General features: G+C 42.8%; 1 protein-coding gene across 19 annotated transcripts in view; it reads left to right on the top strand.

Moving 5' to 3' along the window:
* The first annotated feature begins 3537 nt into the window (after positions 1–3537).
* ULK4 (unc-51 like kinase 4) overlaps positions 3538–24573 on the top strand; it is a 659217-nt gene continuing 638181 nt past the window's right edge. For 12 of the 19 annotated variants that reach the window (XM_058288214.2, XM_058288209.2, XM_058288208.2 and 9 more), the window contains exons 1-3: positions 3538–3769; positions 7034–7233; positions 23132–23231. In XM_058288214.2, the coding sequence (XP_058144197.1) occupies positions 7096–7233; positions 23132–23231 (238 nt within the window). In that variant the 5' untranslated portion in view covers positions 3538–3769; positions 7034–7095. Of the gene's footprint in view, positions 3770–7033; positions 7234–23131; positions 23232–24316; positions 24451–24573 lie in introns of all 19 variants that reach the window. The other 7 variants (XM_058288215.2, XM_058288210.2, XM_058288213.2 and 4 more) reach the window with 3 other exon arrangements.

The following is a 24573-nucleotide window of genomic DNA, read 5'->3' as shown; positions in this document are numbered from 1 at the left end:
ATTTATCACATATAGGCAGAGTAGATTCAGCATAATTATTAAGGGGACTAGGATTTTTGGAACAGCAAATGAGCATTGGCTTCACCTTAAAGTTACCAACTGCACTAGTCCCTAAAAAGAGTGTCAACCTGTCATTGGAAGCTTTGAAACCAGGCATTGCCTTCTCTCCAACTATGAAAGTCCTAGATGGCATCTTCTTTCAATATAAAGCTGTTTTGTCTAAACTGAAAATCTGTTTAATGTAGCCACCTTCATCAATGATCTTAGCTAGATCTTCTGGGTAACTTGCAGCAGTTTCTACCTTAGCACTTGCTGCTTCACCTTGCCCTTCTATGTTATGGAGATGGTTTCTTTCCTTAAACCTCATGGACCAACTTCTATTAGCATCAAACTTTTTTTTTCTGTAGCTTCCTCACCTCTCTCAGCTTTCAGAGAATTGAAGAGAGTTAGGGTCTTACTTTAGATTAGGTTTTGAATTAAAGGAATGTTTTGGCTGGTTTGATCTTCTATCCAGACCATTCGAACTTTCTCCCTATCAGTAATGAGGTTGTTTTGCTTTCTAATCATTAGTGTGTTCATTGGGGTAGCACTTTTAATTTCCTTCAAGAATTTTCCTTTGCATTCACAACTTGGCTAACTGATGCAAAGGGACTTTCAGCCTATCTAGGCTTTAGACATGTCTTCTTCACTAAATGTAGTCATTTCTAGCTTTTGATTTAAACGAGAGACTGTAGGTAGAGCTGCTGAAACCTTTAGTCTCGCTGTGCTGCGCACCGCCAGATGAGCAAACTCTCAGGCGTACATGCTTTAGGGCACACTCTAAAAATAGCACACTGGCAGAGAGTGGAAGCAATCAAGTGCTACTTTCTTGCCTCTGTTTGTTGGCATACAGTCCAATTAAAAAATTACACATATAGCAACACTGTGCTAGCGCCAATAGCTAACTAACACTCCACCATTTATTGTATATAAGCCGCTGATGCTGCGCAATAAAGTAGATTCGTGTCCTGAACTGGTCTCCGGAGTATGTTTATCTCCGTCGTCCTCACCCCAGCGGGTAACCGAGTTCAACAAGAGACATGCGACTTTCTTTCACTTGAACACTTAGAGGTTCTTGTAGGGTTATTAACTGGACTATTTTCAATATTGTTGTATCTCAGAGAATTGGGAAGCCTGAGGAGAGGAGGAGAGACAGGGAAATGGCTAGTTGGTGGAATAGTCAAAACCCACACAACAATTATTAAGTTTGCTGTCTTAAATTGCACAGTTCAGGGCACCCCAAAACAATGACAATCATAACATTAAAGCTCACTGATCACAGATCACCATAATAGATAGAACAATAATGAAAAGTTTTTAAATGTGAGAATTACCAAAATGTGACAGGGAGACATGAAGAGAGCACATGCTGATGGAAAAATGGCACCAATAGACTTGGGTGGTGCAGGTTTGCCACAAACCTTCAGTTTGTAAAAATACAGTAACTGTGAAGTTGAGAGTAATTTTGGGCCAAGAGAGATGTGAAGAGGAGTGAACAATTTCAAAAGAATAGTTATGTGGAAATAAAACCCCATAGTTTTGGTGATGAGTTGGTGATGCTTTTGAAGGATGAGTCCTAGGTCTCTGGTCTGCAGACCTGTATGGGTGGTAGAGCTACTGATTGAACATCAGGCTTGTGGAGGAAGACCACAAGTTCTATCTTACATGACCCAAGTTTGAGGAGCCTTTGAAAGATCAAAGCTTGGTTGTCAATGAAGCAATTGGAAATGGGTCTGCAAATCATAAAAGAGGTCTGGACTGGAGCTATTTAAAATTGGGATTCATAGATATTTGAAGGTCATGTCTATAGCTCATAATGTGTTCAGATATAGAAAAATGAAGAAAATATAGGATGGAGCCTTGAGAAACCCCAGTGTAATGCTGAGGTGAAAGGGGAGGAATCTGCAAAGGAGGATAAAGGGCAAGGGAGTTGGAACAAAAGCAGGGAGCTTGATGTGGGAGAAGCTAGGAGAAAAGGCTTTAGAGAGTAGGCTGTGGTCAGCAGGGAAAATGCTGCTGAGAGGTTCAACGAGATCCAGAGTGAAAAACGGTCATTAAGAATACCTTGGGTTTAGACCAGTTGGTGTGAATGGGAGATGAGGAAATGGAAAAAGCCAGTGTGGATTTTTCCAAATATATTTGTTGTGAAGAGTTAGAGCTAGGAGGCTGCGAGGGAGAGAGAGAGGACTGAAGCTGGGGATTGAAGAATTCCCCTCCCCCCTTTTTAATATGAGATTAAGTATGTTTCAATACCAATGGGAAACAATACCAGGTCAGCTGATGGGGAGGTGAGAATGGTCAACCACCACATCAGGGAACCAAGAGTGTCTACAGCGGCAAGCAGGAGTATCACATCCATCAGTCATGTGGGATCTAAGGCCCTTCTCGGTTTAGAGGTGGAGTAGACATCACCATCCCAGGGTCCACAAGATGGAGGAATATAATATGGCTTTGAGTAGACTTGTTGGTATTTTACTATAGAACTGTTGTGACTCTAGCAATGGAAGAAATTGTATCATTGATGTGGAGATGGTGACCACCGGAATTGCTGAAGGGAGGGAGAGGGAGGAGGAGGAGGAGGTGTGATATGGGACATTTTCGGGACTTGGAGTTGTCCTGAATGATATTACAAGGACAGATGTAGGACATTGAATATCCTACCATATAACCCACTGGATGGACTGGGAGAGAGTGTGAACTCCAATGTAAACTATGGTCCATGCGGTATGGCAGTACTCCAGGGTGTATTCACCAAATGCAATGGCTTTACTGATGAAGGAGGATGTTGATGTGGGAGGAGCAGGGGTGGGGTGAGTAGTGGAGTATATGAGAACCTCTTACGTTTTTTAATGTAACCTTTTGTGTGATCTATTTATCTTTAAAAAAAGACAATAAAAAAATAAAAAAAAGATGGTGGATTGTTTCAATACCAATGGGAAACTTAAAAACCCTGGACCTGCAACAATCATTGCTGTAAGATTACAAGCCTTCTCTTTTATAAAGGATGAAGAACCCCAGGGGTCTGCTCCTGAGTCAGTCACCCAGACCATGCGTGGGTTCCCAGAGGACATCAGAAAGTAAAGAATGGAGGGAAACTGGGAGCAGTGGAGGGAGGAAGAGAAAAAACGGCTGGGGCTCGGGCTTTCACAGCCCCTACGTTGCCTCCACTATCACCGCAGGCACCTCTAGACCCTCCGCGGACTTCAACTTCCCGATCCCTGGCAATAGGAAGCGAAAGTGCTGCACCAGCGAGGGCCAGGCGCCCCTAGCGGCGGCCCGCGTGCGGCCCCGTGGAGGGGATGAGCTAACCCCAAGGCGGAGCGAGGCTCCCTCCAGCACTTCCGGTCCTGGCCTCCCGCCCGGGGACTCCCGGACTCGCCCTCCAGCGGCGCCAGGCCTTCTGGACGTAGGGAGGCTCCCTCAAGGCCGCGCATTTCCGGGCCCCAGCCAATAGGAGCAGAGCCTGCTCAGCCAGTTAGCGCCTGCGCCCCTGCCGGCGTTCTGCGTGCTGCCATGGAGACGGAAAGGGCGAGTCCAAACGCGCAGGGGCGCTAGCTGCGCCAGGTCCCGCGGTTCTCGCGGCGTCCCTGCCGCCTTCCTTGCTGTCCCCCGCCGGCCTAGGGCCGGTGAGCCCACCCCGAGGCGGGCGCGGGGAGCGGACGCGCAGCTTCTCGCCTCAGGCAGTCGAGCGCCGTCGCGTCGGCGGCGGTTTGGGCTGCCGCGAGTCCGGGTTGGTGTCCTCGTCGGCGCCCGCGGGAAGGAGCGCGGGCCTGAAGGACCTCGTGCCGCCCGCGCCCCGTCCGAGGCGCGCTCTCCCAGCCGGGCTCCGCTTGGAGTTTGTTAGGCTGAGAACCGCACGCGGCTTTGGCTCCGGGCCTGCGGGGCGCTGGGGCTCCCGGGCTCGGGGGGCGAACTTGTGGGCGCCGCGGCCTCGGGCTTTACCTCGAAGCCGGGCTTCGGCCGCGCCTCCCGGGGCCGTGCGGGCTGCTGCTCGCGGGTGCCGCCCGGCGGTGCGAGGCCGCCATCGCCGCAGCGCCTCAGCCCGTGCGGGGCCGAGCGAGCTCCGGCCGCCGGGTCCCGAGCTGCGGGCCGGAGCCTCGGCGCTGGGCGCTGCGGAGGAACCTGGCTGGTCCTAGAGCGAGCCTCAGGCCCCGGGGCTGCCCGCAGCCCAACGCCGGGGCCTCACCTCTGGGCGGGGCAAGGTGCGGGGCCGGGGCTGGGGCCGCGCGCGGGCGGGTTTTCTTCAGGGTGCAGGAATCGTAAATTCCTTTTGCGCGCGCGTGGGTGGTTTGCCCTGCCTTTCGGCTCCTCACGTGTTTCTTAGGCGAACTTGTAGGTGAAGACGACTTTAAAAGCGCATCCCGCTTTTGACAACTGGGGGAGACTAGGCGGTGTGCCTGGGAGTGCGCCCCTGGGCAGCGGTGGCGTGGAGCGAGAGAGGGGTGATGATGGGGGTGGGCCCGGGAGGGGCTGCGGGCGTGTGGTTACAAGGTGTCCCTCTTAGAACAATTCATTGAACCCGACGTTTGTTTTGTGGCGCTTTCTTTGTGTGTGTGTGTGTTTTGTTTTTTTTTTGAGATACTGGGCCCGGGAATTGAACCCGGGACTAGGTATGTGGGAAGCCAGCGCTCAACCACCGAGCCACATCAGCTTCTCTGGGTTGGTTTTGTTTTTCTGTTTTTTATCTTTTTTTTTTTTTTTTAAGAGATACATAAACCACACACCCGAGTTGGTTTATTTTGTTTGTTTTCCTTGTTTTTTTCAGGAGGCACCGCAACCGAGCCGGACCTCCCATGTGGGAAGGGGGCGCTCAACTACTTGAACCTTGTCTTCTCCCTGTATTTGTGTTTTATTTTACAATGAGAAGTTTAGAAGGAAAAAAAAGAGAACATTAAGTAATCCAAGATGAGGAAAGTCCTTAGACCGAGCCAAAGGGAATTTTAACTATCATGGAATTTAAAATTTGAAACATAATTTAGAAAGTCAAAGAAATAGGGGAAAAAAAAAGTCACCCGCTACGTTTATTGTTTTACTCCACGGAAAATGATCCTCTGAGATGGGAAGTCCTTGAAAATAATAAAGCACCCGTATCCAAGTAGACTTTATAATTGACACTTTTTGTTAATTTCAGATTGAGTGCTGTGGTCACATATAGTTATTCAGTAAAGATTGAGGAAATAAATTTTATCAAAATCAATTCAAAGTTTTTAAGATTTTACTTTTTTTTCCCCTTGTGGCCTAAAACCTTGTTTTCAAAGAATCAATCATTTGTCTTAAAAAATAAATTTTATTATTTCATACTGATGTATCCTAATGTAGCCAATTTGTGAACATTGAGTTTTCTGTTTTTTTTTTTTTCTGACTTAGCATCTCCATCTTCACATTGCATCCTATGTATTGTTGACCTCTTGCCATTTTGAAGGGTCAGGTGTTGGGATTTTTTTTTTTAATGAATGAGTTTTAGGGAGGAGTGGCCTACTGTTAGATGTAAAAGGAATTTAGTAAAACTATTGATGGAAAGAGATACTAATCTGTGCTCTTTTTTTGTATTCCATCTATTTAAATTAATCTTCCACGGCCTTCCTACCTAGAATTTTAAAAATTTCCATGCCAAGAGTCTTTGTTCTGATTTTGATCTAGACAACAGGCTTATACCGAATGACTAAATATAATTACTAGCCTGTAAGTTTTTATAGTGGAATTTTTTTCCCATTTTGCCATAGTTTTAAATATCATTGGAAGATGGAATCATAGGATTAGAGTTATTGCTCGATTCTTAGATTACTAGTTTCCTTCACCAGAATGGGTCAGCAAACTAAGACCTGCAAATCAAATCTGACTGCCTACCTGCTTTTGTATGGCCAACAACCTAAGAATGGTTTTTACCTCTTTAAACACTTGAGTTAAAAAAAAATCAAAAGAAGAATAGTATTTTGTGACATGAAAATTATATGAAATTTTTATTTCAATGTCTATAAAGAAAATTTTAACAGAGATGCCTATTTGTTTATTAGCTATGTCTGCTTTTCATGCTATCACTCCAGAGTTGAGTATTTGCAAGAGAGACCATAACGCCTACAAAACTTAGTATTTGCTCTTTCTGATTGCAGAAAAAAGTTTCCAACTCCTGCCCTAGGACAATCTTGGAAATTTCTTTCATTTATAAACTAGTTGTCTTTATGCTCTGTGCATAACTGCTTATATGCTAGATGAAGAATGAAGTACTTGGTTTAAAAACAAATCTTAATTTAGAACAGGAACTGATAGACTTTTCCCATAAAGGGCCACATAGGAAATATTTTGGGGTTTGCACAGGCCATAGGGTCTCTGTTGCAGTTTACTCAATTCTGCTATGGTAGCCTGAAAGCAACCAGGGACAATGTGAGTGGGCTTGGTGGTGGTTTAAAAAACCTTCATTTACAAAACAGACATTGGGCTGGATTTGGCCCATGAGCCAGTGGTTTGCTGACCTCTAACAATACTATTTGGCTTGACTCTTATAGCCTCTGTGGCTTAGATGGAAATATTATCAGTCATCATTTGTTTATATTTTTACATACGTTGTCTCCTTTACTTCTCATAATTTGTGAGGTTTAGGTGGGACATCTATTGTTCAATTACACAGATGTTGATACAGTGTGCTTTCCATTGTACCAGGCTTTCCTTGTAACAGAGAAAGTCAGAAAGCTATCAAGATACATTGAAATCTCATTTTTGCCCTGTTTCTGATACATGTGATAGTTGAAAAACAGAACTGTTATTTTCACTACTTTTTGTTAAGATCTTGACAATGAGAAGTTGCTTTGTGAATTGTTTCTTTTACTTAATCTCACCTTAACTTTGTTCATCCTACAAAAAGAATGACGGTAGTATTAAACACTGGGAAGGTGAATCTGAATTTATTGAATTATTGGATTTATTTATATATTAGGTATACTACTCTAAATGTGTAACTAGCATGCATTTATGAGTGTCATTTTTGTTTATTTTTTAGAAGTTAGAGATGCTAGTAGGCTGCCATTTCATCGTGTGTGTGGGAAGTAAGTCAGCCCAGAGATGGAAAACTTCATTCTGTATGAGGAGATTGGCAGAGGAAGCAAGACTGTTGTCTATAAAGGGCGACGAAGAGGAACAATCAATTTTGTAGCTATTCTTTGTACTGATAAGTGCAAAAGACCTGAAATAACCAACTGGGTGAGTCAAGTGTTGTTTAACTGTCTGGGAAAAGGTAGAGCTCTGATCAGGGAGAATGAGTTGCCTGTAAACTGAGACTGCTGAATTCACTACAGCAAACGGCACATTTTAGTGTGGAATGGGTGACCTTCTACCTCTTCAGTGCCACCAATCCTGAAAATGACTAATAAAATGACCAATTCATATGTGCCAGTAATAAACAGTAACTTAGATTTTTTTTTGTAGGGGTGAGGGAAATTATTTTCTCTATTAGATTGTTTAATTTTACTTTATTATTTTGGAATATGACTATGAACCAGTGTTCATCCACTCACTTCCATACCAAAGATGTGTGAGGGAACAAGAAGGTTGATCAGAGGCAGATCCCATCCAGGTGGGATGATAATCCTGGTAAGATCGATAAGGTAGGGTCTGCTTTCCATCCTCATCTAAGTCCCCGCCTTCTGGGTCTCTTAGCTCTTAGAAACTCCCATGTCTGGACCTAAGAGAAGCATTTCTATTGTTTCTTTGCAGAGGTTTGTTCTGGCTATTGCTTATTGAGCATCTGCTAAATTCCAGCACTGTGCTGGGTACGTTTACTCCACACACCTGCCTCTTAAGTCAGTATTACTATTCTGATTCACAGTTGGGTCAGATCTGACTGCAGCACCCGTGCCTCCTTGCTGGTTAAGGGGGCCAGCAGAGGCAGACCAAGGAAAAATTACCTACAAAAAGTCTGCTCTTTGAGTAGCATTTGTCCTCCTGCTTTCCACTGGCTGCACCCAGTGTCCACACTGTCACTCCTCCTTGGTGCTTTCCCTTGCTTGGGACCCTCCATAACCACCGTTTCTGTGGCATCATTTGCCTGGCCTTCATTCTTTTCTCTCCACACACTCTCTGTGACCTGAGTGCTGGGTGATGTGACTAGCCAATCTAATAAACTCATTTTGATTAAAGAATCATCCCCTTCTTGGATCACATTTAATGGCATTTTGGAGTCCAACAATGGCTTAATTGAGAGGAGTGAGCAACGGAATTTTCAGAGACTGGCAGAAATTTTGGAGCAGGAGACCTTGTGATACTATTTAGACCTAGCACGTAGTTATTTACCCTTCCTCTATCTGAGGCCAGCCTGAACAACTGGAATATGCTATCCCTTCTATAAAATTAACCCTGAAAAAATCTCCTGAATCTTTGAACACAACCGGGAAACCATCTTATCACAAGAAAGCAGCTTGTGAGCCATACCACAAATTCCAGGTATGATGTTAGAATCCCAGCGAAAATAACATTGAGCTGGCATGCTAATGCTTTTCCAAAATGACAAGTGCTTTTGAGATGTGTTGGTTTCCAAGATGAATGTACACAGTCTTGTGTGGGGATTAGGAGAGGCCCTGGGTCCTAGGTACACCTGAGTAGGATCCCCGAGCTGTGGCTTAGCTAAGTTGAGCTTAGTGAAGCTGTTGAACTTCGTTAAACCTCTATTTCTTCATCTTTAATATGAAGAAATAATATTACTCACCTTGGACTTTGAAGATTTAATACGCTAATCCACACAGAGCTCTGTGACATGCCATTTTTCCATCCCATGTTAATTGTTATCAGTGCCCTTGTTTCCACAAGTCCTTCAAGGATCAACTCTGGGACCCCTGATCTCACCTCCTGATCCTGCAGGAACTGGAAGGTTAACCGCTGGTACCACAGGGGGCCTCTAGTCTTCTGGCCAGTGTCCATACCTGTGGCTGACCAGTTACATGCTTTGAACATCACCTCTACTTGTACATACTTCTGTAACAGCATTTATCACAGTGTATTGTGTTTCAGTATCTATGCTGGCTCTACCCTGAGCTTACTGCGGTTAAAGACCCTCTCTCTTATTTCGCTCACGCCATCATTTATTCAACAGGTGTTTATTGAGTGCCTACTTCATTCCCAGCACTGTTCTGGAATCTGGGAATTCGGCAGTGGAGAAGACTAAATCCCTGCCTCAGGAAGCTTCCATGTTAGTAGGCGAGGCCTACAACCAACGAATAGATTATTAGTATTAATTCTAGTGTAGGAACATAAGTTAAGAGTTGGTGAAAAGAGTGATGGGGCTGTTGTCTAGTTAGGTGGTCAAAGGAGTTCTTTGAGGAGGTGAGATATGGGCCGGGACCTGAGTGAGGTGAGGGGATATCTTGGAGTACATTTTTGGCAGAGGGAACAGCACATTCGAATGCCCTGAGGCTTGAGTAAGCTTGGCACTTCGGAGGAAGTATGGCTGGGGCAGAGTGGGTGGGGGGTGAGGGAGCCAGGAGCCAAAGGCTTTAGTGTCATGTAAGTAGAGGGAAGGATGTTACAAGGCTTTCGGGAGGGCAGTGACGGGTTTCCAGAAGGTTCTCTCTGGCTAGCGTGGAGCAGGAGGCCTTGAGATACTTGATGTTAGTAGAGCATCAAGAGTGGAATCAAGGAATTAGGAAGCTAATGTGGTAAGAGATGGTGGCAACTTAGACTAGGATGTTACAATGGAGATGGTGCGAAGTCATATTTTGGGTAAACTTAAGTTTTCTTTCAAAAGGTATGTTTTATCCAATAAGTTTTATATATAATAAAATGATCTTCAGTGTACAGTTTGATGACTCTTGACAAATATATGCGCTCTTTTAACTAACATCCTAATCTAGAACATTTCCATTCCTCTAGAAAGTACCTTATGTTCCTTTCCATGTGTCTTCTTCCCTAACTTCCCCAGAGGTAACTAGTGATCTTAGTTCTATCACCATAGTTTTTCTTGCTCTTGAACCTTAAATAAATGGAATGCATACCATATATACTTTTATGTCACACTTCTTTTGCTTAACATCATGTTTTCGAAATTCATCCATATATTGTAGTTTGTTGTAGCTCTTTATTGTTAAGGAGCATTCCATTTTGAGTAAATCTTATTGAAGTAAATATAACTGCAGAAGAACGTACAAATCATGTTGGTGGGCTCAAATTTTCATAAATTTAACATGCCCATATAACACCCACCCAATCAGGAAATAATGAGCAGAATCCTAAAATTTCCTCCATGAGCCCTTCCAATCTCTATCCCCCTCCCTCCCCACCACTAGGGGTACCCACCATTCTGATGTCTACCACCACAGCTTGTTTTTATTAGTTTGTGCTTTATGTGAATGGAGAGTCGATACATTTGTAAAGTAGAGCTGAGAGTTTTGCTGATGGGTTGGACATGAGATGTGAGAGAATCAAGGATTATTCCAAGGTATTTGGCCTGTGTCCCTGGATGGATGGCGATGCCACTTACAGATAGGGGAAAGCCCGGGAGAAGGATGGATTTGGGCATTTTAATTTTGAGGTCCGTATTGGACATTTAACTGGATATGTAAAGACATTTGGATGTCTGAGCCTGCAGTTTAGGGGGAAGTTCAGGACTGGAGACGTAAATTTAAGAGTTGTCAGACTAAGGATGGTAGGTCAGTAGAAGGGAAGATGGAGCCTTTTGTTGCAATTAGTAAAGAATGTAGAGAGAAGGACCCAGCAGAGGGGAATGAAATGGAGCCCCGAGCGAGAGGAGAGCCTGGAGAGTGGGATAATGTACTATGAGTTGACTTGTACCAGGCCCGTTCTGAGTCCATGCTAGCATGGTTTTCTGTCTGTAGGCTCTGGGAAGCTAAAAACTGCATTTCGCAGACTCCTTTGCAGCTAGTGCTCTAGATGTGATTCTAGTCCTGTTGGATGCACTTTACCAGGGTGATAATTCCAAGTGGGTTAAGCAGTGAGGACCTTAGACCCTACAGTACCCATTTGCCAGCACAGGTAGAAGCTGAGGCAACTTGCCAGTGGTGGAAGAGGCAGCCAGGGTTCCCGAGCAGACTGTTTTCGCCGCTGTGGCTGTGTGGCAGCAGGTTCCTGACTTGGAGTGTCCTGTTGGTGGCAGAGCCTTGGTGGCTCACTTTAAAAAAAAATTAAGTATATCACTCACACATAAACATACATAAACAATAAGTGTGTAGTAATAGTTGGAAACTTAAAAAACAAACATACATAGCATCATACAGTACTTTCATAACTCACCCTACCACCAATACCTTGCATTGTTGTTAAACATTTTAAACTAATGATTAAAGAGCATTGTCAGAATATTACTACTAACCAAAGTATTTTCCCCCAACCCACTCTATTATTATTATAATCTTTATGTTATTTATATATAAACATGTAAACAATAAGTGTATAGTAAAAGTTGTGGACTTACAAAACAAAGAAGCATAACATTATACAGGGGTCCCATACATTAACCCTCCACCAACACTTGCATTGTTGTGAGACGTTTGTTACAGATTATGAAAGAATATTGTCAAAATCTTTTTACTAATTATAGTTCTTAGCTTACATTTGGTGTATTTCCCCCCCAGCCCGTCCTATTATTATTTTTTAAATAAATTTTTTATGATAGAAGTTGTAAACTTATTAAACAATCATGCACATGTGCAGAATTCCCAAACACCCCTCCATCAACCCAACCACTGGTGGAACGTTTGTTACAGATAAAATAATATCATCTGATTGTTACCATGTCCATAGTGTACATTTGGCACACATTCTTCATACGGCCCCATTATCAACACTGTACATCTTTGGCATAGATGCAAGCATATTGCATTATTACTGCTAACCATAGTCCATAGGTCACTCCAGCTATATTTTTCCCATGCTTCTCCACATTCCCACTACCCTGAAGTAGTGATATACATTTGCTCTAGTTCACAAAGGACACTCTTGCGTCTGTACCATCAACTACAATTCTCATCCACCTCTTGGTTTACTGTGCTATTCAGTTCCTAAATTATTCTCTAGCATTCTGTCAATTGGTATTTACATCCCTGGACTACCATTTTCAGCCACATCCCCATTTATAAACTAGCTGTTACTCACTGTGTGTTACCATCCACTCTATACACTTCCACACTTTTACATTAAAGCTAATTAAAACTTGTACATACATTAAACATCAGTAGTCCATCTCAGTCCTCCTTTTATCTCCTTTAAGAATCCATCACCTACCACCAGGGCTTGAAGATATTTTCCTACAATTTCTTCTAGAAGCTTTATGGTTCTTTTTTATTTAGGTTTTTGATCCATTTTGAGTTAATTTTTGGATAAGGTGTGAGATTGGGTCCTCTTTCATTCTTTTGGCTATGGATATTCAGTTCTTTCAACACCATTTATTGAATGGATTCTTCTGCCTGAGCCGTGTGGGTTTGACAGGCTTGTCAAAAATTACTTGACCATACATGTGAGGGTCTGTTTCTGAACCATAAATTCGGTTCCGTTGGTTTATGTGTCTGTCTTTATGCCAGTACTATGCTTTTTTTACCACTATTGATAGGTAATACAAAGTCTGGAGATGAGAGTTTGCTTTTCCTTTTTAAGATGTTTCTTGCTATTCAGAACCCCTTACCCTTTCAAATAAATTTGATAATTGTGTTTTCAATTTGAAAAAAAAAGCTGGTGGAATTTTTATCAGGATTGCATTTGAATCTGTATATCAATTTGAGTAGAATTGATGTCTTTATGATACTTATTAGTCTTCCAATCCATGAGCATGGAATGTTTTTTCAGTTAGGCTTTTTTTAAAAAAAAGATTTATTTATTTATTTAATTCCCCCCCCCTCCCCCGGTTGTCTGTTCTCTGTGTCTGTTTGCTGCGTCTTGTTTCTTTGTCCGCTTCTGTTGTCGTCAGTGGCACGGGAAGTGTGGGCGGCGCCATTCCTGGGCAGGCTGCACTTTCTTTCATGCTGGGCGGCTCTCCTTACGGGGCGCACTCCTTGCGCGTGGGGCTACCCTACGTGGGGGACACCCCTGCGTGGCACGGCACTCCTTGCGCACATCAGCACTGCGCATGGGCCAGCTCCACACGGGTCAAGGAGGCCCGGGGTTTGAACCGCGGACCTCCCATGTGGTAGGTGGACGCCCTAACCATTGGGCCAAGTCCATTTCCCCAGTTAGGCTTTTTTTGATTTCTCTTAATATCGAGTTGCAGTTTTCTGAATATAAGTGCTTTACATCATTGGTTAAGTTTATTCCTACTCTTTTGACACTTTTGGTTACTTTTATTGTTAGGCCTTTCTCTCCTGTCTTTTCTTTTCAGGCTCTAGCACACCCTTTAGCATTTCTTGAAAATCTGGTGTCTTGGTTAGAAATTCTCTCAGTTTCTGTTTATCTGTGAATATTCTAATTTTGCCATCATTTTTGAAAGACAGTCTTGCTGGATATACGATTCTTGGCTGAAAGTTTTTGTCTTGTAGTATCTTAAATATATCAGACCACTGTTTTCTTGCCTCCTTGGTTTCTGGTGAGAAATCAGCACAATCTTATTGGGTATCCCTTGTATGTTATGCATTCCTTTCTCTTGCTGTTCTCAGAATTCTCTCTTTGTCTTTGGCATTTGACATTCTATGAGCACGTGTCTCGGAGTTGGTCTGTTTGGATTTTTTTGGATGGGAGCACATTGTGCTTCTTGGATAGGTATATATGTATGTCCTTCCGTCGGGTTGGGAAATTTTCTACCATTATTTCTTCAAATGTTCCTTCTGCCCTTTTTCCCTTCTCTTCTTCTGCTGGGACACCCATGACACACATGTTTGCAAACCTTTTGCTGTCATTTAGTTCCCTAAGACCTTGTTCAATTTTTTCCAGTCTTTTCTTTATCTGTTTTTTTGTATGTTCACTTTCAGAGGCCATTTCTTTAAGTTCACCAGTCCTTTCTTCTGTTCCTCAAATCTGCTATTATATGATTCCAGTGTTCTTTAGATTTTATTTATTGTGCCTTTCATTTCCATAAAATCTGCTATTTTTCTATGTATGCTTTCAAGTTCTTTGTGCTCATCTAAAGTCTTATTAATATCCTTAATCTCTTTAGCCATCTCATTGACCTTATTAAGGATATTTGTTTGATCATCTATGATTAGTTTTCTCCACTCCTTTGTGTCATCTGGAGGCTTATCTTGTTCCTTTAACTGGGCCGTTTCTTGCTGTTTCTTGATGGGGAATGTAATTTTTTTGTTGGTGTCTTGGCATCTGATTTACTAGAGTATTTATTCTGGGTGCAGGTTTCTCTTTGGTTTAGGGCTTCCTGCCCTTTCTCCCTTGCTGGTTGTGCAGTAGGAGCCAAAGATGTAGTCAGTGCTATACGTTGTGGGGACTCAAGCTGCCCTCCTTGCCCCAGGGACTGATGAAGCTTCTCCCAACTTTCTCCTTTGCCAGGGGTAGGACAGAGTCGCAGCTGTGTGGAATAATCCACCTTGTGCAGGCCTAGACTGTAGTTGCCTAGGGAGACTGATGAAGCTTCACGCCTCTTTCTCCCCTGCTTGGGACAGGCATAGAGCTACAGGTATTGTCAGCAGTCTATGCAGTGCAGCTCCAAGATGACCACAGTTGCCCTGATTGACTTAAAACTATTCAGTTTGTGCAAGCCAAATGTACTTGCAGTTACACGGAGAGGTTGGTGGAGGGCCCGCCAGCCTCCTCCCTGCCAGAGTGGGGGCTGAAGCCTAGGTTAGGGCTGCAGGCTGATCTGGGTGATCCTACCGTCACAGTGATTTTTCGATCCTGGCTTCCCCTCAGGCTTGGGGCAGAGTCAAAATGTCAGCCACTGGCCTCTTTCTGACAGATTCACACCCTAGAAGTTCCTAGGGTCACACCTTAGCCACCCGAGTCCACCAACCAGTAGCCAAAATCAGTGGACAACTGACTCTTCCTTCCAATTCCAGCCACAGACTAGCTCTTGGGGCAGCTTGCACTGCCAAAGTAGGATAATCACTGGCCTCTGCGGCTTGGCCTGTAATTTCCTGGAGAGGCTGGCGCAGATCCCCCCAGCTTCCTCCCTCCTAGAGGTGGGGCTGGGTCTGAGGCTAGACCTGCAATCTGATCGGGATGGAAAGAAGCTGGTCCCCACCAGCACTGGGATTTTCAGTCTGCCCCACTTCTCCTCGTGCCAGGTGTGGAGTTAAGATGGCGGGTATCAGCCTCTTTCTGACTTGGACAGGCTCAAACTTTAGCTGTTCTTAGGGTTATACTTTAGCCCATTGAATTTACTCATCAGTAGCTAAAGTTGGTGCCCAACTGTCTCTTCCTCCCCTCTTTTGGGGAAGTGGAACTTCCAATTCCAGCCATGGAACAGCTCCTAAGGCAGCTTGTGCCTCTGGTAGAGGATGGGCACTGGCATCCATGGCATGGAGCAGATGGACAGTCTCCTTCCACTCCTTCAAGGATGTGGCAGGATGCTCTTCTGGCCTCCTGGAGCCCCCAGACAGGTGCTGCAACTAGCTCCAGAGAGCTCTGGGAGTTTACTAACTGCCCTGTAGCAGGAGCTGACTCTAGGAGCTCCTTACTCTGCCACCATCTTACTGGTTGTTTGCTCTGGTGGCTTACTTTTATGATGTGGTTTTGTGAATCTCTTTGAGAAATCCTAGGGTCTGTTTCTTCAGCCTTACCAATTCTGTGAATAATTGGTGTCCCTTAGAAGTTCTTTTTTTTTTGCTGGAGTCCATTCACTTTTCTGCAACTAAACATATTGACCAAAGCATGTGGCTTGGAAGTTGAATGGAGAAAGCAGTGCAGGGAGCAGGGAGAAAGCAGTTGTGTGAGTGGAGCTTGTATGTGAGGACTGAGGCGCTGGCAATGGAGAGAGACCATTAATGACTTTGAAATGATAGGGCTGAAAGCCTGAACTGGAGGGGTTTGAGAGGGGATGGGAGGAAGGAGAGTTGAGGCCACTCTTGAGGAGTTCTGCTGTATCAAAGGATAGAGAAATGGGTTGATAGCTGCATGGAGATATGAGCTTACGATGAAACCTGAAATTGCATGGCTTGAGGTAGGTGGTTTATTTTCCCTCATGTAAAGCTGGTTCTACCATGTCATGTAAAACTGATTTACATGATTTCTCCTCATGTAAAGCTGATTCCCTATCATTTGTCTCTGCTGTCCTTATTTGCTTGGCTTGTGTACCCAGGGCCATTTTGCTGTTGCAGCTTTTGCCATATGTTGGTTTTCCAGGGAGGAAGGGGGAACAATGGAGAACATGGTGTTTTGAATAAATCCCTTTTAAAGGTTTCTTTTCAGGAAACTTCAGCCAGTGACCCCATTAACATCTTGTTGGTGACCCCTATTGGCACAGGAAGCAAGGAAATGTTTTCTGGCCGGGTATATGGCTGTTCTGACAACAGAGGGACAACAGAGGGCATAGGCGAGATGGGTATTGGGTAAGAACCTAGTGGAGCCACTTCACAGAGATCATAATTGCAGCATGTTTGTGTGTTGATGGGAATGATCTGGTAGAATGGGGAAAATGGACACCGTGGGGTAGAGAGGAGAGAATCATTGTAGGAGTGGAGTTTGAGAGTAGAGAGGATCTTGTGTAGAAGAGGAGGCACTGGCTTTTTTTGAGGGTGACTGTTGTATCTTTTAAAAAAATTGTAGTAACACACATACATATCTAAAACAAAATTTGGCAATGTGATTTTGGAGTATACAGTTCTGTGGCATTATTTAAATTTGCTGTGTTATTCTACCATTGTCAAACTTTCATCACTCCGAACAGAAACTGTACCATTAAGCAATAACTTAAATGGTAACCTCTAATTTACTTTGTCTCTCTGAATTTGGCTATTTTAGATATTTCATATTAGTGGAGTGATAAAATATTTGTGCTTTTTTGTCTGGTTTAATGTTTTCAAGGTTCATTCATGTTTTTACATGAATCAGAACTCCATTCCTATTTATGACTGAATAGTATTCTCTTATATGTATGTACCCACAATTGTTTATATCTGTTCACCTGTTGATGGACTTGTGGGTTGTTTCTACTTTTTGGCTTTTGTGAATAATGCTGCTATGAACATTGGCATAAAGTGTCTGTTTGAGTCCTTGTTTTCAATTCTTTTTTGTACCTAGGAGTGGGGTTGCCAGGTCATATGGTAATTCTGTATTTATCTTTTTGAGGAACTGCCAGACTGTTTCCCACAGTGTCTGCAACATTTTACACCCCTACCAGCAGTGTGTGAGGGTTTTAATTTCTCCATGTCCTTGCCAATACTAACTATTTTCCTTTTATTATTATTTTTAAGGTAATAGCTATCCTAGTGGGTATGAAGTGGTATCTCATTGTGGTAGGCACAGGCTTTTTCTTTTTTCTTTTTTTTTAAGATTTATTTTATTTGATTTCTCTCCCTTCTGCCCCCCTCCCACCCCCATTGTCTGCTCTCTTGTATCCATTCACTGTCTTCTTCTGTGTCTGCTTGCATGCTCGGTGGCACCGGGAATCTGTGTTTCTTTTTGTTGTACCATCTTGCTTCGTCAACTGTCTGTGTATGCGGCACCAGTCCTGGGCAGGCTGTGCTTTCTTTGCATGGGGGCGGCTCTCCTTGCAGGGCACACTCCTTGCGTGTTGGGCTTCCCTACTTGGGGTCATCCCTGCGTGGCACGGCACTCCTTGTGCGCGGTAGCACTGCACGTGGGCCAGCTCACGACACGGGCCAGGAGGCCCTGGGTTTGAACCCTGGACCTCCTGTATGGTAGGTGGATGCTCTATCAGTTGAGCCACATCTGCTTTCTCGCACAGGCTTTTGAAAGGAGTAAGGCACAGTTGAGGGACGGCAGGTATGTGAGACAAGATGCAGGAAAGTTGGTAGATTTGATGTCTGGAGCATGAGAAAATTCTCTTCTCATTGACTCTGTTTTCTCTAAAATAAGCAAAGTCATCAGGAGTTGGGAAGAGAGGAAGGCAGTGTTAGAAGTTAGAGGAAAGAGAAGTTATTACTTGAAGGGCAGATCAGCTGAGATCATCTGAGACTTCTCTTCATACATTGAAAGTGTATCAGGGAAGTGGACTTGGCTCAACGGATAGTGTGTTTGCCTACCACATGGGAGGTCCGTGGTTCAAACCCCGGGCCTCCTTGACCCATGTGGAGTTGGCCCATGCGCAGTGCTGATGCACGCAAGGAGTGCTGTGCCATGCAGGGGTGTCCCCCGCAGAGGGGAGCCCCACGCACAAGGAGTGTGCCCCATAAGGAGAGCCGCCTAGCACGAAAGAAAGTCCAGCCTGCCCAGGAGTAGTTCCGTACACACGGAGAGCTGATGTAGCAAGATGACGCAACAAAAAGAAACACAGATTCCCGGGCCACTGACAAGAATAGAAGTGAACACAGAAGAACACACAGTGAATGGACACAGAGAGCAGACAACTGGGGACGGGGAGGGGAGAGAGAGAAATTAAAAAAATAAATCTTAAAAAAATAAAAGTATCAGTCAGCATGATTTGTGTCTGCTTCAGGAGCTTAGGTACGTGTAGAATGGGTGGAGAGTTGGATGTGGCCAGAATTAGGGTGGTAGAGAGAGTGAGCTGGAAAGATAGGAGGTGATGGCTATGGGATAGGGTGCATGGAAAAGATTTTGGAGGTGATTCAGTTTTAACAAAGGTCTAAGCAGTGTTGTCCAATAGAAATATAATACAAGCCCCATGTCTAATTATAATTTCTAGTAGCAACATTAAAAAAGGAAAAAAAAAACAGGCAAAGTTAATTTTAATAATATATCTATTTTAATCCCGTGTATATAGTGTTATTTCAACATGTAACTGATACAAAAATTATCTGCAAGATAATTTGCATTCTTTTTTTTTTTTCTATTAAGTCTTCAGAATCTGGTGAGTTATTTTACACTTAGAGTACATCTCGGTTCAGACTAGCCCTTTTCTGGGCTTAGTAGCCCCGTGTGGTGATGGTTTCTCCACTGGACATTGCTCGGTTGGGGAGTAACTGGGGCCCTGTGGGTGGGTGGCAGATGGCAGGTGAGGCTGTATGAGGTGAGGTGACCCAGGGACTGCACAAGGACGTCCTTGTCATACAGTGAATGGTAGGGGGGAGCTGGGAGGTGTGGTGTGGCCTGGATTCTTTGGTGATTCTTTTGGAATTTCCTTGATTCATTCACCAGGGCCTCCCCCTTCAAACAAGCTCCAAAAGAGATCCTCTCTGTTCTTTAGTTTTGGAATTTCTTACAAGGTATTCCTTGAGTTGTTTCTTGGTCACTCTGGTTTTTGGTTTTCTACTCATCTGTCTTCTAAATTATGTACATTCTTTTCCCTTCAGCATGTTCTGTATTCCTTTTTATTTAAAGATTTATTTTTAATTAATTAATTCCCTCCTGTGGTTTACTTGCTGTCTGCTCTCTGTGTCCATTCTCTGCACGTTCTTCTGTGTCTGCTTATCTCCCTTTGTTGCATCATCTTGCTGTGTCAGCTCTCCGTGGGTGGGGTCTGCTAGCTCTCTGAGGGCACGGGCCTTTAGATCTCGGTGAGTGTGGATGAGCCTGCCTTCACAAGGAGGCCCTGGGACATGAACCCAGGGCCTCCCATATGGTAGACAGGAGCCCAGTTGATTGATCCACAGCCACTTCTCATGTATTTCATTTTTAAAATAGGAAGGCCTGGATTTCTTCTAAATCGTGGGCCCGTTAGCTTCTTTTAAATGACAGGAGATGGAGAGAGAGTTTAAGACAACCAGAAAACAAGGATCCAGACACTTTGGAAGTTACAGCAGTTATAGGTCTGGATGGTTTGCTCATCACTCGTTTTTGTGATTTTAGATTACATTTTTTGGTGGAATTAAATTGAGAAATCAAAAAGCACTTGAAGCAACTGAGTATTTTTTTTTAATTGGCAGGCTTTAGGATCTTTATTTTTGCTTAGTATTCTTATGATCAAATGGAAATGTGTATTTTAAACCCAGCTATGTTTATTGTGGTGATTTCTCCTTTAATAATATTAATAATTGATGATCCCAGATTCCACTAAGAATATTTTTAAAAAGATCATAGATTTTTTATGAGACTTTCAGTTTTTTTTTAAAGATTTGTTTTTTATTTATTTCTCTCCCCCCCATTATCTGGTCTCTCTGTCCATTTGCTGTGTGTTTTGTGTCAGCTTGCATTCTTGTCAGTGGCACTGGGAATATGTGTCTCTTTTTGTGGCATCATCTTGCTGCATCAGCTCTCCATGTGTGCGGCGCCACTCCTGGGCAGGCTGCACTTTTTTTTTGCCCAGGGCAGCTCTCCTTATGAGGCGCACTCCTTGCGTGTGGGGCTCCCCTATGTGGGGGACACCCCTGTGTGGCACGGCACTCCTTGCGCACATCAGCATTGCACATGGGCCAGCTTACCACATGGGTCAGGAGGCCCTGGGTTTGAATCCTGGACCTCCCATGTGGTAGGCGGACGCTCTATCAGTTGAGCCAATTCCACTTCCCAAGACTTAAAAATAATACATGTTCATTATAGAAAATTGAACACTATGGAAAAGCAGAAAAAAATAAAGCAGGAACATTGTTCTAACACCTGAAGACTATCACTGATCATGTTTTGGTTTGTTTCCTTCTATTCTTTTTTATTTTTAAAGATTTATTTTATTTGTTTATTTTTCCTTACCCCCTTGCTGTGTCTGTTCATTGTGTGCTTGTCTTCCTTTTATTTTTGGAGGCACAGGAACTGAACTGGGATCTCCCATGTGGGAGGGAGGCACTTAATCGTGTGAGCCACCTTCACTCCCTGATTTATTTTATCTCTCATTATGTTTTCCTCCTTGTCTCTCTTGTTGTGTCAGTTTACTGTGCCCGCCGTCATGTCAGCTTGCTGTCCTACTTGTCTTTAGGAGGAACTAGGAACTGAACCCGGGACCTCCCATGTGGTATGTGGGAGCTCAGTTGTTTGAGCCACATCTGCTTCCTGTTATTCTTTTTTTCTATGAGGTGTTTTTTGTTGTTGATGTTTTAATTATGGTATGTATATAATTTTGTTTCTTATCTTTTTCACTTAATATTTTAACCCTGCCATTTTTCTATGCTGTTATAAAGTCAAACTAATATTTTTATAATTTGATACCCAATGACTTATTTAACTGTTGCTGTATTATTGAACGTTTAGGTAATTTTTACTTGATAAAGTTTTTTTTATTCTTTTTTTCCCCTGATTATAAAAGTAATGTGGGAAGTGGCTGTGGCTCAATCACCTCGGCTCCTGTCTACCATATGGGAGGCCCTGGGTTCGCATCCCGGGGCTTCCTTGTGAAGGCAGGCTCGCCCGTACACTGCGGGGAGCTGCCGGCCCTCAAGCACCGCAGATAGCCACCTCAACAAGGTGACGCAACAAAAAGGGAGACAAGCAAAAACACAGAAGAACGTGCAGTGAATGAACAGAGAGAGCAGACAGCAAGCAAGCTGCAAGGGGGGAGGAAATAAATAAAATACAGACACAGAAGAATGCACAGTGAATGGACACAAAAAGCAGACAGCAAGCAAAAAAAGCAGCAAGGGTGGGGGATAAAAATGTATGCTTAGTATAGAAAATAGAAAAAGGGAGAAAAGCAGAAAGAATTAAAATATACCAGTATTTCCACCAATAAAAGCAGGTGTTTTGGTGTATACCTTCTGGTTATTGTCCTATGAATAAATCTATATTTACATATAACTTTTAAAAATCATTTTTGGGACCATACATTATATTATTAGCATTTTTCTATGTAATCTGGCTTCATAGCCATTATTTTTAATGTCTATGCAGAATTCCACCCTTTTTTTTTTTTTAAATTTCTCTCCTCTTCCCCCCCCCCAGTTGTCTGCTCTCTGTGTCCTTTTGTAAGTGTTCCTTTGTGACCGCTTCTATCTTTGTCAGCAGCACCAGGAATCTGTGTCTTTTTGTTGCGTCATCTTGCTGCGTCACCTCTCCGTGTGTGCGGGCCATTCTTGGGCAGGCTGCACTTTCTTTCACGCTGGGCGGCTTTCCTTATGGGGCTCACTCCTTGCACGTGGGGCTTCCCTACGCGGGGGACACCCCTATGTGGCACGGCACTTCTTGCGCGGGCCAGCTCCACAGAGGTCAAGGAGGCCCAGGGTTTGAACTGCGGACCTTCCATGTGGTAGGCGGGTGCCCTATCCATTGGGCCAAGTCCGCTTCCCAGTTATATACCATTTCTTACCCATTTCCCAATTGTATATTTAAGTGTTTTTTAGTAGATCAAAGACTTTAAGAACTTTATTTTTTAGAATGAGCACTGTTTAGTTTCCTTGGCTGTTTAAGCAAATACCAATATGATGGGTTGGCTTAAACAATGGGAATTTAATGGTTCATGGTTTTGAGTCCAGAAAAAGTCCAAACCAGGTAATCAACAAGTGAAACTTTCTCACTGAAGACTGGTGTTCTGGGGCTGGCTGCCAGTGATCTTTGGTTCTGGGCTCCTCTTGTCACAGGGCGGTGCACATGGCAGCCTCTCCTTTCTCTTCCAGGTTCCACGGACCTTCAGCTTCTTGCTTCCTGTAGCTTTTTCTCTTTGTCTGAGTTTCATTCTGCTTATAAAGAACTCCAGTAATAGGATTAAGACGCATCCTGTGGGAGGGGAAGGGGTGGGGTATTTGGGAATCCTTACACTTTTTTTTTTTTAAGGGGGTCCTAGGGATCGAACCTGGGACCTTGTACATGAGAAACAGGTGTTCAACCACTGAGCTGCACCTGCTTCCCAGGAATCCTTATGTGTGTGTATGTGTGTGTGTGTATATACATATTTTTAAAAAATCAAAATTTTTGGTACATATTAATAAAGCAATACAGTTCATCCAAAGTGTACAATCAATGATATTTGGTATAATCACATATTTGTGCATTCATATATTTTTGATATAATTTTCTGTAATCTAAAACTTCTTTAAAATTTATTATATTAAAAAAAAGACCCATCCTGATGGAGTTGAGTTACATCTTAACTGAAGTCACCTCATCAAAAGGTCCTACTTGCCATGGGTTCACACCCACAGGAATGGATCAAGTTTAAGAACATATTTTTCTAGGGTACACAGCTCCAGACCACCCTAAATACTGTGTGTTTTTATAGGTTCGTCTTACCCATGAAATTAAACACAAGAATATTGTAACTTTTCATGAATGGTATGAAACCAGCAATCATCTCTGGCTAGTAGTGGAACTCTGCACAGGTAAGACTATGAAAAATTCTGTGAATGTAGTCACCTTAGGTACTTTTGGAAAAAACATATGGTGTAGATTTTATTTTCCCTTTATCTTCTATTGCAAATGTAATGCAGTGTTGATATTATTTATACAATAACTTTAAAATCTATTGCTTGTTAAGTATTAGAGCAAAGAGCAAAGATGTTGGGTAAGAGGAAGACTTATGTAAAACTCAATTTGGGGTTAACTTTACTTTGGTATAAAAGATTGCCAAATCAGCCACATAAAACTTTAGAAATAGTTTTCAGTGATGAAAATTTTATCAGTTTTTCAAAAAAATAAAAAGCAAATATCTTAGGTCAGTTAGCCATTAATTATTTAATTAATTTACAACATGATAATCTTTTGTTTTTATGAAGAGGATACTTGCTCTTCATAAAACTTAAGCAATGTGGAAAAGTGTAAAGATGAGCCAATAAATGCCACCACCCAGCAGTGGGAAGAGAGAACATGATACAGCTCTCATTGTATACAACTTTCTACCTACAAGGAGAAAGATAAATAGGTATGTGACTAACTACATTATCTGTGCTTTTAGCGTCAGCGTCTGAAGAGCCTCACAGCAGATGGATGTGCCAAGTACCACCATTAGTGTTCTGTTTACATATCAAAAAATAATAAAGGGTCATTTAGTATTAAAATATGTTATAATTATTACTAGCCTTATGAATCTTATCTGTTGCATTGACACTTAAAGTTTATAAACTTAATCATAAGAGGATGCTGTTTGAATTAATAACTTATTTGTATTTTTTTTTTCCAAATCAGTACGAGGGGATTGTGGTTGAATTATTTCCATAGATGTGCACTGGTGAGGTGATCAGGGGACAGTCCCCTATTACTTTTTGCCTCAGCTGTTGTTCTGACCAGTGTAACATCCTAACTGTAAATTGCACCTATGATTGGATTGGCTTCTCACCCATCAAAATGAAATCCAAAATACCTGTAATCTTTTTTTAAAAAAATCTTACTAATTATTTTTTTTCTTTTTCTTTTAATCTTACTAATTAACCTGTAATCTTTATCACAGCAATTTTGATTGCATTTTCAGATTCCAAGGAGACTTCACTTTCTCTGAACTTGGCTCCAGTTGTAACCTTGGCCCTTTAAAAGAAGGTTTTTTTCCTGGCCCTTAGAGGGTAGAGATGTGACTGGGACCTTGGGAAGATAAAGAAATGGAACTCAGTATGATTTCCTTTGGCCTTTTATCTCACCAGTATTGTACACTAATGTGATTTGCTAACTGTTAAGGAAAGACAGATGTCTTTTTTGCTAGGCAGTACTTTATAGATTGTGACTTAACTTTGT

Source organism: Dasypus novemcinctus, chromosome 26, assembly GCF_030445035.2.
Source record: "Dasypus novemcinctus isolate mDasNov1 chromosome 26, mDasNov1.1.hap2, whole genome shotgun sequence".
In the NCBI taxonomy this organism is placed as follows: Eukaryota; Metazoa; Chordata; class Mammalia; order Cingulata; family Dasypodidae; genus Dasypus; species Dasypus novemcinctus.
This window is presented reverse-complemented; position numbering and strand designations above follow the sequence as displayed.